Here is a 16,176-nt window from a genome sequence, read left to right on the forward strand (position 1 = left end):
TTTCCCATAATGAGACAGAGACTTGTCCCACATATAAGGACGTGTTGCTTAGAGCCCCACTTAAAACATGAGAGTATTTCCTGTGTTAGTTAGACATCTGATGACTTGAACTCTTGTTTTCCTCTTGTTCAAGAAAATCCTTGAAACAAGCGTTTGGGGGAATCTGTCTCTGATTTGATTTTGCCTCCAATGTTTCCTTAATACTAATTTTCCTAACAGATGAAAAGACAGACGTTTCTTACCGACGCAAACAAGAGTGATCGACAGCCATCTCCTCTTTTAACCCTTTAGCAACCTTTCTACCAGCGACTCACTGAGAAGCAGCTTGTATAATGAGCTCAGCAGTTCCACCAGATGTTTGCTAATTGCTACTGGCTAGTCTGGAGGAGCTGAGCGTGGAAGGTGGTGCTTGGCTCCCAAGAGCATTTTACAAACCCGAACGGTTGCCACGGGAGACTCAAGGACTTATCAAATATGTGTGATCGAATCAAGGCAACACCCCTCCTGTTTTTGATGAGGGAATAGCATTATAACATGACGTAAAGTTAAAAAAAGTCGGTTTTAGAAAGCACCGTCCCTTTAAAAAGACAAAATTGAATCCTGAAAACTTACTTGATAACGACACATTAAGAAATTAACCTCCACTTCATTCTGCGATACTTTCTAAATCCATAAACAGCGAGATATCTTAAAGTTAGTGTTAGTAGAACATGTCTGTATTAGAGGTTATTTAGCTGTAAGGAAGCTCCGACACACTGCGGCCTTTCAGGCTGCGCTAACTGGACCGCCGTGGACTCACCCGGTCTGTGGGCCTTCGGCACGGCCATGTTCATGACCCGGCTGACGTCCTGAGGCTTGGGCGGGGAAGCAGTGAAGCGGCAGATGCCCGACTCGGACGGCGTGCTGGACGTCAGGCTGTCTGTGTAGTCGTTGGTGCCGGCCGTCATCTGCTCCGAGGAAGTGTCGGAGATGAAGCACTCGGTGATGGTGAACTTGGCGTGGCGCAGCTGCTCCTCCATCTTGGCGTGCTCGTAGGCCCGGGCCAGCTCCTCGTAGGTGGAGGAGGCGCTCTCTGTAGACACCATGCTGCTCCGCGCTCGGTCTGGACACGGCGAGGAGTTAGTGGGAGGATTAGTGCCGAGAGTTAGTGGCAGAACAAGGAACCTCAGAGCTCGGTTACAGACGGATCCGACTGTACGCGCTTGATGTTAGAAAGCAGCTCCAGCGGTCAATGTGAAGCTCACCTGTGTCCTGAGATGGGCTGACGCTGTAGCTGTCGCTCTCCTTGTCAACAGAACCTGCGACCCTGGGTGTCGGCAGCCGCCAGTCGGTGCTGAGCGTGTGGGAGGAGACGGGGGGGTGGGGGCGGTTCAAAGTCCACTGGCTGGCATAGCGGTTGCGGGCGGCTGGCCCGGCTTTGGCTGTACGGCGGGCGGTCGGGTCTGAGGATAAAGAGGAGAGCCCAGCTTCATTCAGAGTCTGACTTAGGATCTCGCCACCTTCCTAAAATAATGGCCCAAGTCACTTTGAGCGAAAAGTGACATTAACAAAAAAAAAAGAAAAAAATCACCCCATTGTTGTTGCCAAAAGGTGACATAAGCAAAAAAACAAAACAAAAGAAAACAATCACATTTGGCAAAGAGAAGAAGTCTCAGGTCATTACTTTCAGAAGGTGACAATATTAAGAAATTAAACAACCAATTCAACATTTCTTATGAGTACAGGTAGTCACACAGTTTTTTATTCTGCCATTTATGTCGATTCATGTTTATGTGGGATTAAATATGAAGAAATGACGTTCTGTTTGTTAAACATCAGCTCCAGTCATGTTTTGTATGTTGCTTTTGAAGTGTTTTAGTTGAATAAAACACAGCATCTTACCAAATGTTTTTTTGTGTCTGGTATAAATTGATTATCACGTCTTTGTTCAGCGCATAAAATGTGGTTAAAAACCAAAGCATAAGGAACTTATAAACTCCAACACTACCATGTTGTAAGTGTGTTACAAGGAGATATTTTCCCCAACATGCAGCAAACAGAAGAGGTTAAAATTCAACAAACAATAAAGGGACAGTTGGTGTAAAATGACACACTGCTGGGGGAGAGCAAACAGTGTAAGACCGTCCATGTTGAGCAAAAAAACATGGACGGTCTCTTGTTAACGACGGGCAGGCAGGTGAAGAGAACAATTATCCAGGTACCTTTAAGGGTTAAAATAACAAAACAAAAGGTAGTACAAGAGCAGGAAAGTCGAACTGTGTGTTACTCACAGTTTTTGCTGACTGTTGGACGCCTGACACCACTGACAACACTATTGTTTACTTGTACTGACCACTTGTGCCCTCAGGTGGTTGATCTAACTATTCCAGCTCTGATACAGAAATCATCTGTTCTAGATGAGACATTTCTTCTCGGAGCCTCAACTTTTGATCAAGGCTCCGTAACCTTGACAATGCAAAGAGCCATTTTTACCTTCGGTCCAGTTAAATAAAACTCGTTGAGTCACAAATATTAAGTCACCGTTTGGAAAAAAAAGAAAAGATTTGATTAGTAATCCAGGAAGTTTGTCATATTTGATCAACCGCAATTTTATTTCCACTGTTGTGGTTTTAAAATAATAATAAAAAAGTAAGCTTGCAAAAAGTGAGTCAATAAATGTTATTCTGTGGGATGTTAATAATTGTGGAAAATTCTGCAAAGGAAAAGCTAAAAGTTTCCAACCTAACGACAAGAAAACTGGGCATAAAAACAGACTACAGGTACTTTTTGTGTCATACTACTGTTGAAATTTGGTATTATTATTCAATGAAAAAAAATTTAACTGCTGAAGCTTGAATTTGTCTACATTTATCCATATTCACAAACATCAGGTGGTTCTTTACCTTTTTGAAATAGTTATTAAGAGTAATTGTGGAAGGCTGAAAGCGCGACAGGTTGGTGCAGATTGTTTCCTCGGTGAGGAAATTTCTGCTCTTTTTCCAAGGTAAGAGTGTCTGAACTCCTTTTTAAAGATAAGAATTTATTTTATAAAAAAAATTATTAAATGGTTTCAATGGAAGAAAGATGATAAACGAACCACAAAAGTTTTTCTATGTATCATTTTAGAGAATTCTGTAAGATTTAGTGTTTCTTCTGAGATACTTCACTAAACCCACATGCTAAGGAGTAGCATTCACATTCAAAGGAACTAGACTTCAAACAATAAACCCGAACATGAAGAAGGGACAACTATTTGAGTAAAAGTATTATCCTAAGTACCTAGCAAACATCAGACAACAAAAAACATGAATTCAAAAGAACAAAGAAGAAAAGTTACAGCGCAAAACAGCAAAGCCGGCGGCGTTTACATGAAATGATGTTAAAGAAAAAGATTCCGTACTGGACTTACTGGTTCCTGGCCTAGCATCTGATACGTCTACCAGTGGACCAGTGGCTTGGGAGAGGGACTGGTAGTGGACGGTGTGGGTGACCGTGGACGACTTTTGCTTCTGCGTCTCACCGAAGTCGTTGTCCGTCAGCAGCACAGTGGATCTGTCGTCTGTGGGACATAAAACCACGAGGTCAGGGCCGAAACAGAGCTTTGTGAATAATAAACCGGCTGCACAGGGAGACGCGTACCAACGGTCTCCATGGTGTCCCTCTCCTCGATGAGGAGCTGGGCTCTGGGGATGTCGATGTGCATACGCAGCGTCTGTTGCTGTTTGTTAATTGGTTCTGCCGGACGCGTGTTTTTACTGAGGGACACGAAAACAAACGGAAACGGCAACATGTGAAGAGCGTTTTATTTTGTTCTCAAAAGAAAGACACAGCTTGTAATGTTTGCAGATTGTGTCATGTCGTAGCACAATCAAGTAACTGTGTTACCTTCAGTTGTGATGAAAATGCTAAATATATCAAATATGACTCAAGAGAAATTTCACTTTCTATTTTAACACCTTGAAATTGGCGTTTCGGGAAATGGAGACAATCCTGTCGATCCTACCTGACCCGGTCCAGAAAAGTCTAACATCAGAGCGAGACAGAAACAGGTACGTCTTTCTGACCCGTGCATGGAAACATCTTATTTCAGCCGTATTTTATCAAAAGACAATGACGTTCAACACTCACCTCATGAGCATTTCAGCCAAACTTTTCGCGTCTGGAAAACAAGAAGAATCGTATTTCATGTGTTTGAAACTGCAGCAAACAAACGAGCAGCAAGAGACCTGAGCGTTGGTTCATCTCACCTCTCAGCCTCTTGAGCCTCTGCTCCCTCCTCCTCCTCCTCAGCACCAGCAGCCCGATGAAGATCACCACGATCCCCACCAACACGCAGGAAATGGTCACCATCATCTTCAAGCCTTCGCCTCCTCCAGACGTATCCTCGCTCACATTGGGCGCTTTCACCAAAGGGGCGATGGTACCTGTGGACAGGTTGTGGTGCGGCGTTAAGGATAAGCTTTGAATTAAATTTTTTATTTAATTTTTTGCAAACACCGAAAACGACGTACTGCCATCGTAGCTGAGCGTTGCAAACTTGACTCTCTTCTCAGCGTAGCCGGCGCTGTTGGAGACTTTCATCTGCAGCTCGTACCAGGTGGCCTCCTGCAGGTCGTACAGAATGTAGCTCTTCGTGAGGGAAGTGCGTTGCGCCGTGGTCCAGGTGGGCGCCTCGACGGCCCGGTACTCCAGGGTGAAGGAGGTGATCGGACACCCGCCGTTATTCCAACCGTTGAGGTTGAGCTTGACGCGAGTGGCGTTGATGCTGGTGAAAAGCTCCTGCTCCTTGGAGTATTGAGGCTCTTTTGCAAATACAACGAAGAAAGAAAAAATATATATATAAAATGTTGCTTCTGTCCTCATCAAGGATCTTTTGTCACTAACTTGTTTGGTGGAGGGTTGTTGAAAGATTAAGAACTGAAAGTTCACTCAGTAAAAGATAGTACAAGCTGCATTTCTAATGAATCATACAGGGAGTTAGCATGCTAACGTTAGCATAGCAATTCAATAAACTACCGTATTTTCCGCACTATAAGGCGCACCGGATTATAAGGCGCACCTTCAATAAATGGCCTATTTTAAAACTTTTCTCATATATAAGGCGCACCACATTATAAGGCGCATATGGGTTGCCAATTTGCTCCATACTCTATTATTACACATCCATATTGTAAAGAAGTGGTCCCCGAGTACTTTATATACTATGCTGCCCCAGTCGTTGTTTCACTCACGGTGTTGGTGTTGTGATATTGTGTCCAACTGCTTTCTGGGTAACACAGACCAACCGACACGCTGCTGCCGCAGTCTCTGTCTCTCTTCTCCCGCCCCTCCGCCCCCCTGGCTTTAAATGTATTATCAAACTTTATTAACAAACCAGCGTTCTGACAACTATCCCAGCATGCACCGCGTACTTCTTCTTCTATGGGGGAAAATGAAGTCGGCGGCTGCTTACCGTAGCTGCTAGACCTGTTGTGGCTCAATATTGGTCCATATATAAGGCGCACTGGGTTATAAGGCGCACTGTCGGCTTTTGAGGAAATTGAAGGTTTTTAGGTGCGCCTTATAGTGCGGAAAATACGGTACAAAAATGGTCAGAAGGAGCGTGAAGTGTGTTTCATCAGATATGTCTCTAAAAACTGTCAATAAAGCTGCATCTGTCTCAGGTGATGTGTTTGTGAGTTTATTATTGTATCTTTCTGAACCTCATAAACTTGTGCTGAAGCAGGTACAACAACACATCAGTAGCGGCCAAGAAAAAAAGGAAACTGGACTTTCATCTATTTCATCCATCCATCAACATCCATAAGGTCAAAGGTCAGTAGGTGTGGTGGTGAGAAAATGTGTTCCGTTAATTTATCACACTTTAAGGCTACCAAGTTTTCAACATATACATGACATTGATTTATTATTCATAAAATAATGCTACTAATTGCAGTTCGGATCATTAAATACAATCTTTATCAATCAAATTTACATTAATTGCTAATGTAAATTAGCAATTGTAATGTAAATTAGCTGATCCTCTAGCTATCAAGTGGATTAGACTCCTGATATCCAGGAATCTAATCCAACTCCTAGCTATGAAAACCAAATCATCTAAAAATTTAGTTGAAAAAGCTCAGAGAAGTGAATTCAATCTATTTTCCATCGACTTAAGATACCAAATTAATACAGTCCGTTTCAATCAAATGGTAACACTTAATAGGTCTCAATCCCAATCAGCAGCAAAGCAGATGCCTGATAAAGTACAGGAAGTAAAACAAAGCGGGTACCTTTGCCGTGGGTCTTTGCTTCTATGATTTCACTGATGCGACCAGGACCAACTGCGTTCTGGGCCGTCAGGGTGAACTTGTACCAGGTACCGCACTTGAGGTTCTCCAGCCGATAGGAGCGCTCACTGGGACTGATGGCGAAGTTTCCCCACTGTTCGCTGTTGTCCTCCGAGTACTGCAGGATGTAACCTGAAAAGAGCCAGGCGGGAACAACAACGGTCAGCCGCCGAGCTCGGTTCTACGGAACAGGAACGCTGAACCGCGTCTGACCTCGAATGGAGCTGCCGCCGTTGTCTCCCGGGATCCAAGAGAGGGTAATGGAGGTTGTGGTTGTCTTGGTGACGGTGAGGCGAGGCTGGTCGGGTGGAACTAGAGGAACCACAACGCAGTCAGACTTACATGGACGTTTTTAGACAAGTGACCCGTCAATGTTTTCGGCTCTGGTTAGTGAAGCTCACCTTGAACCTGCAGATTGAGGACGATCTTCTCTGAGCCAAAGCTGTTACTGGCCACACAGGTGTAATTCCCAGAATCCTCTGCTTTCACTGTGCGAATAACAAGGCTGCCGTTTCCATGGACGCTGCGCCGGCTGTCTATCACAACAGGAGCAGGGGTTCCATTGCTGGAACGCAGACAGATATTCACAGTTAACATTCGGAAACTAGCAACGTTAAATGTATTCACCAACTACAACCAGTGTTTTGGACGTTTACAGTGCCATGCTAAATGGTAATTGGCTGTTTGTACGTCCGTGTGTTGTCGGCACGTACAACACATCCTATATCTGATGTAGCATTTCCATGTTGCTATGGTTGCCATGTTTGGCCACAGTGATGGACTGTCCAGAGTTATTTTTCTGTCACATTGCTCAACTTGTCAGCTTAGTTTGGCCGCCATCTCTTGGTTTAGTTGTAGTTTTCCCATAATTGATACATTTTCAGACAATATAACGCCTAACCTTGTTTTTATCTTTATCACACATTTGTTTAGAGGTAGCACCTCTGAACAGAAATGGCTTTTTACCCTTTAACTCCCAGTTGCTCACATTGAAGTTCAAACATCACAAACATGAAACGTTCTAGGAACGTGAATGCTTTTGCAAGGTACAATGCATTAAAATCTGAAATTGTTTTTTTTTTCTTTCTTTCTTTTGTTCTTATTTGTACCGCACTCACATCTCCTTCAGCCACTTGATGGTTGGGGACGGATCTCCGACCGCCTTGCAGGGGAGCACAATGTCCCTCATCCAGGGAGTTGTGACTGTCCTGTTGAAGGTCAGGATTCGAGCCGGAGCTGCAAATACAAACACGCAGGTTTGTGACATCACAGCCCCCTCCTGGGTCAGCACAGGTCGCGTTTTGTGACCCTTCAAGCCAACCGAGTCAAAGCTCAATGGAGACAACATTGATCAGGCAGAATGCGGAGCTGCGGGTTACGACTCCAGACACCACAAGCAAGTACCATACATGAATGCAGGCTTATTTACATTCAACTGAAGAAACAAAAAAGGAGATTTCTACTTCCATCCACCTCAGTCTGCCATAATGGATCACCTTTGAATTTAACTGTGGGCTCCGATAAAGAAATGTGCATGTGTTTGGTACTGACCTTCCGCCATGGGTTTGACGGTGATGATCTCGCTGGCATTTCCGCGGCCTGCGGCCGTGACGGCCACCACCCAGATGCTGTACTGTCGGTTCCTGCTCAGGTTAGGGATGCGGTAGAAGAAAACATCTGGAGCTGCTTCGAATTCACTGCTCACCTGCAGGAGGAAGGTGGGGGGGTGGACAAGCATTTAAAGCGTGCTGAACCTGGTGCAAATCCCATTTGCTCAGCAGGACGGAACAGGAGAGTTGTTGGAATCGGTTTTACCGTAGGGTGTGGATTGGAGCAGAAAACTGTGTACTTCCTGATGATGCCGTTCACTTTGAGAGGAGGGAGCCAGGACACAAACACCACTGAGTTGGATGCAGCTGCAGCTTTCACACCAGCTGGAGGACCAGGAACTGAAAGCAGAAGGAGATTGGTTACAGTAGAGACGCTTAATGAGGCCTGATGAGTGACCGGCCAGAAAGAAACCAAAAAAATAAATAAACAAACAGTCTTCTTTCAATAAGTGAACGCACCATTGTGCTACTAGAACCCTGAGACAACAACTGTCTTTGCTGCAGAAGTTACTATTAAGAAAAGATCACACAAGGTTTGTTTTTTAGTCAGAGGAAGTCGAGAGATCCAAGTAGCTATATGAGTGGAAACTATTTCATGCAACATGTTGAGACATGTCTGCGTTTCTGTCACGCTGTGAGATAGCATCGCTGTCAGCAGATAACAGGGACGTCAACTTGAGCTGCTTTTACATCCTGTTGAGCTTTTAGCCTCTGTCTGTCGTGAAACACCCCAAATCTGAAAATCTTGGCAACCTCAGAGATAAAGGGAGGTTCTATATTCTCCAGAACATGCAGACGCAGATGGCTATTTTTTTTTCCTACAACCTGCAGTGCTGGCTAGGCTAATGCTAAATTAAGACGCAGGGTGGCTATAAAAACAACATCTTTAGTAACTCTTCTCATATCGTTTTATATTCTAGTTCTTGAAGAAAAATGAAATTTGGTTAAAAAAAATAGCTATTAGATGAAAGGTGCACAGAAACTGAATATAGGAAATCTAAAGCTCCTGTTAAACATACGATGAACTCGAAAAATGATAATTTTTCTTAAAGAAGGATATGAATACACTTCTTAGTGCCAGTTTAAGACCCAAACCAGTCGTGTAAGATCAGACAGATAGCTGGCCAGCTTGTCTGTCTCTGCTCTAACAAACCAGCAGCACATAGAGAAGATGGCCGTGTATCCTAAACAGTGTTCAGACAATGCATATGAATAATGAAACACATTATGAATATACACTGATAATGTGCAATATGTATGTAGATGCTCACCGATTATATCCTGCCATTGGTTACACTACGCATCAGTGAAACTAACACAACATTTTCTTCTTGTTTGGTGTCATTCTGAGGTATTTTACTAAGATGTGAATGTTAGAAAACTGTCTTTTCCAGCCGGGAATCGGTCAGTGTTTGAACTCGGACTACCTGCCTCTGTGTTCCTGATAAACATCCAGAGAGGAATCAACCGACTCAAGCCTCCTTAATCAAAACAAGCGAGTGAAGCTTTTTGAAACTTTCTCACATATTCAGTGTTAGAATTTCATAGGAAATTGAATAAAACATTAAGAAACTGTTGCTTTACAGTTAATTTATAAAACTTCACTGTATTTGCAAGACAACAGATCCTGCCATCTGACAGCCGCCTTGTTTATTTTTCTTGTAAAAAGGTGTGTTCGTCTTCCTTACCGTCCTCCTTGGTGCGGGTGTAAATCTGCTCACTGCGGACGCCGTCTCCCGCTCGGGTGAAGGCCAACACCTGGATGCTATAGTTGGTGTATTTCTCCAGTCCATCCAGCTCCAGCGAGGGCTTAGAGGTCGTGACGTTCCTGATCTCCCCGAGCTCTGAAGAGGCAAAGGAGGAACAGGAAGGAGTGAAAGAGGGCAGTAAGAAACTCTGTTCCTCAGCCAAAACTATATTCTGACCCAGAAATCAGGAATACACCAATATTGCTAACCACCGTTGGCCCAGCAACACGTCTGTCAGGTCTCTGTTGTTCTCCAGCTACTTTCTGTCTTTCAATGTCACTTCAGGTACCCACCACTTCTTCTCTTAACTCTAAAACTACATGTTGTTGCTATATGTTTACACAACATATAGCATCCTCGCCTTTCAAAAGTTAATTGCAGCTGAATTGCATTACTTCTGATAACATTAAGTGATTCCAAAACTGTTTCTTCTACTCAATCTGAAAGTAGACGTGCTCTTAGATGACCTCCAGGAAGCTCATCTGATAAATGCAATAAATTGGCCATATCTGTCGTATCTGTGATTTTATCCTCTACCAAATAAAACAATCGAGGAAGCAAGTGGCTAAGATGATCCTTTTCAGAGTTTTGTTTGTTGTTGTACATAAACAGAATATACCAAATGTCTTGATCCTGAGTTTCATTTGCATTTAACAGTCAAATAATCATCTAAAAACATTATAATGCGAGTGTTCCCCCACTGTTACGATGCAAGCCGGTTCTGGCTGTCAAGTCCAAAGCATTCATGTTGCTCAGGCGGGCCAACATGATGTGACAGTGCAGGGGCCAAAGGTAATCACACTGTCACAACCAATCCCACCAGCACAAACGCAGCATGTGACAGCACCATGCCATGCTGTCTGACGTCCAGCAGAGGACATCTCACACACACCGACCGTCCAACTGAATCAAGAAATTAAGCTGCTTTTGTTCACAGTTTTAAAAATATTTTCTCAGAGCTGTACCGTGTTTATGTGTGTGTGTGTGTGTGTGTGTGTGTGTGTGTGTGTGTGTGTGTGTGTGTGTGTGTGTGTGTGTGTGTTTTTTTTAAAGCCAAAGTGTGACTGCGTACCTCCGTCAGGCAGGTTGGCCCAGTAGATGACCCTGAAACCCAGCAGGTTGCCGTTCAGGGCGTCTTTGGGAGGAGTCAGCCAGGACAGGGAGATGACCTCTGGAGACGTGGCCACGGCCTGGACGTTCTCAGGAGGACGGCTCGGCACTGAGCGAGGAGAAGCAGGACAGGTTCAGAGGGCAGAATGCATGGCAGTACCCTCCAGCGGCCACTAGATGGAGACAGATCTTCACACATCGAAGCCTCCTGCCCTACATTTATTAGCTGTGTTAAACAAATGCAAACTAGGATGTTTCTTTGAATAGTTTAAAAAAGTCTGGGAAAGTTTGAAAATTGATTTGATCATATCCAGTTTGGAGAGCAATTATATTTGAAAGATTTAAAACAGCGGTTTACATTTTTTTAAAAATGTTTTTCTTTTTCTTTTTTTTTTTTTACACATTTGTTAAACTATCATTATGTTGTGAACGCATGACACAGATAATCTCATCTAATAAAGAAATATAACACTCTGTCAGAAGCAACCAATCAGAGCCAGGAGGAGGATCTTAGCGCTGTCAATAACTCTCTCGTATGCGCTGCTCACAGCCTCCCCCTTTCTCTCTGTCACTCTACAACTAGCAACACACAACGGTGCCTGTCCTGAATGCTAAGGCTAGTTAGCATGACCACTGACTGCAGAAGATAAACAGTTTTCCTGGAATTGTGAGCCGTCTCTCTCTGCCATTACCACACTGAGTTTCACGTACACATGCTTGATTGGCAGTGCTTAGACCCCTCCTCCTGGCTCTGATTGGATGGGAGCCGTGTGCTTCTTCAGACAGCAGCAGTAGCTCAGGGAGGAGTTTGAGGAGCTCCGTCTTTTCACAGGTTATCTGTCTCATATTACATTGTGAAAGTTTTAACAAATATGTAAAAAGTCTATTCTTGTAAAAGTTACATGCCGAAACTTTAAGGACGACAGGTTCTCAGGCTTCTAAAGGACAACCGTCTAATGCTGTATAATAACTGTATCCTAAAACAAGGACTGTATTCTATCCCGCTTTTTAAACGATCGAAACATTTCGGTACAATGGCCCTCATCTAGTCTGAAAGGAAAATGTTTTCCTACCGTCCTCCAGAGTGGTAGCAGCCACCTCAGTGGAAGACGGCCCGGTCCCGGCGCTGTTGCTGGCCTGGACCACCACTCCGTACTGGGTGAACTTCTTCAGGTTGTCCAGGACCAGGCTCTCGGCGTTGTCCCCGGTCGTCTCCACGCTGATCACGCTGAACTGGTAGTTCCCGCCGGAGCTGTACTCCCGGTAGCCCACCTGGTAGCCGCGGATCGCCCCGTTCTGCAGGTGCTTCTTGGGCGGCTGGCACACAAATCACACAAGTTGATTTGAACGTTGGTTTTTCACACAACAACCCAGATCCCCACAAACTAGTATTTTCCCTACATTTTCTTGTGTGTACTTTGCATTTATTTAAATCCTGGAGAGGAAATCCACCCAGTTCGTCACCGAGCTGTGTTTTATTTTCATGATACTTTTGTTAGAAGAAAAAAACAAGCATGCCTGTGTTCGCCCACTTCAAGTTGAGTTACAAAACCAATTTTAAGACTCTTAAACCATAGTGAGAACCATTATCCACAAATAGAAAAAAAAACGAAAATGGCCAACCTGCACCAAAAAGCATCATCCTGGAGGTTACAAAAAGACCCCAGAACATCATTTAAAACTAAAACCTGCTGTCGACTAACAGCTTGTCTCACATTTGAAAAATAATTCAAAAAAATAAAAACTGGTGGTGGGACTTGATTCAAGTTTTTAATTTATGAGTGTATGAGAAATGCACAAATACAAAGGTTCCGACTGGAACCCTTGAATGCATATATATAAGTGATTAATTGCAATAAAAAATGTTGAATGCCTTAAAATCGATTTCCTGTCCTTAAAAGCAAACAAAAAAAAAATCTCGATTTTCATGAACTTTGGGACAAAACTAAAAACTCTGGGAAGGCGAATGTCCTGTTACATCTGGAGCAAATTACCACAACATGTCAGAAACGTCAAACTTTAGTGTTGGCAGTACGCTGGTTTTGGGTTGCTGGTGTAAATTGTGGAACAGTGAATTCTGTTCTCCAGCAGAAAATCCTGAAAGCGAAACAGTTCATGAGTTTTTTAATCCAACCACCAGCAAATTCATCTCTGAATGGTTAAAACAGGGAAAAAAAGGAAGAATGTTGAAAGTCCTAGTCAAATTCTGTAGTTATTTCTGACTAATATGACCATGATCAGGGCGTTCATGATGGAAAACCCACCAATGGATCTCAGTTAAAACAATTCTTCACAGAAGGAAACACCAACTTTCTTCCTCAGTGACGTAACAAATCCTCAGTTTCTGCAAACACTTGATGGGATGTGTTGTCTGTTCTCAAAGTCAGCCGTTAGCATCCTCAGCGTCTGGTAGAAACATGGAGGGACTTACCCTCCATGTGACCCGGATGCTCTGAGAGGAGAGGGCTTCCAGCTGCACGTCTTGAGGAGGTCCATCGGGAGCTGCCATCACATCATCCGCACCGTTCAGATATGGAAAAAAAAAGAAAAGAAAAGAAAACACAGAGTATGAAGACTGAGTGTGCGAACAGATGGGACGCTTGGACTTGCTGGTACATCCTGGGGGTGAGGAGAAGCGCCCCGCAGCGCCCACAGAGGGGTGAGACGAAGGAGAAAGGGGATGACTTGCAAAAAGACGTCCAGCCTCAATCTGTCGACCGTGGTGTGACATTTACTACTGCGGCCGCTAATTGAAAAGTTCTGCTTTTAGCGCCGGGTCAGCGTGTGTTCAGTAATGCAACAGAGCAAACGGGGCTCCGGGTTGGAAATGTTCTCAGTTCGGTTCTCATTTCTGAAACCTAATTTATTTGTGTGATTATAGTTGATAATAATAAAATTTTAATAAAGAAGACCAAGTCTATGAGTTATTTAAAGTATTATGTCTTTTATAGTATCAATCAAGTAATTATGTCATCTTCACTTGTTACAAAAATGCCGTATATCAAATATGACTTAAATTAAATTTGCAAAATTTTATTGAAACTCTCTCACTTTCTCTTAAGTTGAGACTCTGTCTCTTTAAGAAGCTCCTGCATCGTCCGATGCTCCCGTCTCCAAGTAGTAACTTCAACATTCCTCTATTAAACGTTTACAAATATCGATTATTGCACTGAGAAATCGTTCGTATGGTGAGCCCCGCATTTGCGCAGTTCCTCCAGGTGTTTGCTAACTGGTGCTACTGCTAGTTTGAAGGAGCAGAGTGGTGGAGGCTTGGGGAAAGGGCTGCTCTGTGAGGCACAAACTCTGGCCTGGAAACTGCAGCTGCGTGGCTTCCCTGAGCGTTTTACAAACCCAAATGGTTGACAAGGGAGATTCAAGGATTTCTCAAACATTCATGGACGAATCAAGGCGACACTTCAGGTGCGCATCTGATGATTGAATAGCATTTTAACGCTGAAAAGTTGATTTTACATACACATGCCGTCCGTTCCGACTCACCTGCTTCATCTGTGGTGATGGTGAGCTCGTTGCTGGCCTCGCTCTTCCCGATGAGGTTCTTGGCGAACATGCGGATGTTGTAAGTGGAAGAGGGGTGGAGGTCGATGATGGTCGCCTGGTTCAGCTGAGGCGAAACGTCTTTGGTCTTCTGAGCCGTGTCCCAGGAGGCTGAGTGGGGAAACATGGAGGTTTTTATTGGGGCCAGATTAAAGTAAGTCCCGTTAAATCCCAGCACCGATCCAGATATTTACGACTCCGGGGACTGGGTTTTGCACCTGATTTGTTTTTGCTCTCGATGTCGAAGCCTGTGATGGGACTGTTGCCGTCAAACCCCATGGTCCATCGCAGAGCAATGGTTCTGTCCTTCACTTCTCTGATCTCCACCTCGGGAGGATCCGGCGGCTCTGTGAAGCAGGAAGTCGTTTACTCTATGCAGTGTTTCAGTTATGGATCTGACCGGAGCAAGTTCTCGGCGGGTCAGTTCTACCTTGCACTGTGAGTTGAATGATTCCTCTGTCTTCACCAAAGGAGTTGATGGCATGGCAGGAGAAGAAGCCTGAGTCCTCCCTCACTGTAGGCATGATCTGGTGGATGCAGAAGGAGGCGTTATGACGGACATCAGCTGAGAGGTGGATGGTGTACAAACAGCTTTTGATTAAAAAAAACAAAAAAAGGCTTTTTCGCTCTCTCCCTATTTGTAAAACCATGGAAGCTTAACTGTGATGCTGCATGTTCTTGGTATCGATCGGAAGTAAATACGGCGATATTTATATTGATACAGATCTCGGTCCAGTTCGACGAAAACATTTCTAGAGCCATAAAAGCAACAAAACAAAATAATGGTTTTCTCTAATATCAACAATAGGACATTTGCTTAGATTTTTAATTTCCAAATCAACAATTTTACTTTTGTTTTTAGGTTTAAAATATTCAATTGCATGAAAGTTTAGTTGCTTTCTTCTCTTCCAGTAATTTTCTTGATGTTAAAGCCAACCATACATCTCTCTGCATGTAGCTATATCTCTATCTATATATGTGTCACCATCATTATACCAGCATCATTTCTTCACCTGGGAGCCGCTCCGTCCTCACCTGCAGGGTGGAGATGACTTCGTCGACCACTTCCTTAACGGAAACGACGTAGCGGCTGGTCTCCGGGTTGATGATGCGCTCCTCTTTCTCCCAGCGCACCATGATGGGCTTCTCGCCGTGGGCAATGCAGCTCATCTTCTTCTCCTCTCCCTGCGTAGCCAGCGTGGTGTTTGGGTAGGACGTGATCATGGCAGGAACTGAGGAGACAAAACAGGCGAGTCTGTCAGGATTGGTTCCATATGCCGATGCGGCACAGAAAGAATCCTATTTTTCTCGCTCGCAGGCGGTCAGAAACAGCTCACTTTCTGAAAGTCCTGTGCATAGTTAATGAGCTGTAAGCACACATGAGGTTTGGCTTTAATGCTGACTTTAAGGAAGCGTGTGGCCCCGCTGCGTATCTTGTATCAGAGGCTCCTTAATGGTGCAGGGAGGCTGTAACAACCCTCTGAAGACACCACACTTAACGCACAATAACGACATGCATGGCTCATTACACCCACAGCGGAGTGTATAACAAGCCTGCACTCCCAGACACTCTCGCACACATTCAGTCTGGGCCTCACACACACACACACACACACACACACAAAGCATAACTCCAATGATGTGATGGAAAGTGTCAGGCAAGAGGTTGCAAACATTTAAGCCTCATCTCTTATTCACTCCGCCGCCATTTGGGGCTCGGCTACGGAAACAAACGCTGATTTATTTTGCATGACAAGTATGAATTTTTCGTGAGACACATTTGGGACGAGCGGCGGGGAAGAAACAGCTGCCTGGGTTTTATGTAAACATTTTCGTTTTAGCGAG

The 16,176-nt window shown here is 44.1% G+C and overlaps 1 protein-coding gene across 2 annotated transcripts in view; it reads right to left on the reverse strand.

Annotated features, from left to right (window-relative positions):
* The window catches only part of dscama (Down syndrome cell adhesion molecule a), a 101,020-nt gene that overhangs the window by 1,832 nt on the left and 83,012 nt on the right, over positions 1 to 16,176 (reverse strand). Inside the window, exons 12-32 of one of the 2 annotated variants that reach the window (XM_008428267.3) lie at positions 15,367 to 15,563; positions 14,762 to 14,858; positions 14,550 to 14,678; positions 14,275 to 14,442; positions 13,208 to 13,278; positions 11,850 to 12,093; positions 10,739 to 10,885; positions 9,607 to 9,762; positions 8,124 to 8,257; positions 7,860 to 8,013; positions 7,427 to 7,544; positions 6,710 to 6,873; positions 6,522 to 6,620; positions 6,252 to 6,440; positions 4,491 to 4,781; positions 4,227 to 4,403; positions 4,108 to 4,138; positions 3,619 to 3,734; positions 3,380 to 3,538; positions 1,245 to 1,442; positions 800 to 1,102 (exon numbers count right to left, since the gene is read on the reverse strand). In XM_008428267.3, coding sequence (XP_008426489.1) covers positions 800 to 1,102; positions 1,245 to 1,442; positions 3,380 to 3,538; positions 3,619 to 3,734; positions 4,108 to 4,138; positions 4,227 to 4,403; positions 4,491 to 4,781; positions 6,252 to 6,440; positions 6,522 to 6,620; positions 6,710 to 6,873; positions 7,427 to 7,544; positions 7,860 to 8,013; positions 8,124 to 8,257; positions 9,607 to 9,762; positions 10,739 to 10,885; positions 11,850 to 12,093; positions 13,208 to 13,278; positions 14,275 to 14,442; positions 14,550 to 14,678; positions 14,762 to 14,858; positions 15,367 to 15,563 — 3,342 coding nt within the window. The remainder of the gene's footprint in view (positions 1 to 799; positions 1,103 to 1,244; positions 1,443 to 3,379; positions 3,539 to 3,618; positions 3,735 to 4,107; positions 4,139 to 4,226; positions 4,404 to 4,490; positions 4,782 to 6,251; positions 6,441 to 6,521; positions 6,621 to 6,709; positions 6,874 to 7,426; positions 7,545 to 7,859; positions 8,014 to 8,123; positions 8,258 to 9,606; positions 9,763 to 10,738; positions 10,886 to 11,849; positions 12,094 to 13,207; positions 13,279 to 14,274; positions 14,443 to 14,549; positions 14,679 to 14,761; positions 14,859 to 15,366; positions 15,564 to 16,176) is intronic. The other variant, XM_008428268.3, reaches the window with a different exon arrangement.

Source organism: Poecilia reticulata, chromosome 14, assembly GCF_904066995.2.
Source record: "Poecilia reticulata chromosome 14, P_reticulata-male-v2, whole genome shotgun sequence".
In the NCBI taxonomy this organism is placed as follows: Eukaryota; Metazoa; Chordata; class Actinopteri; order Cyprinodontiformes; family Poeciliidae; genus Poecilia; species Poecilia reticulata.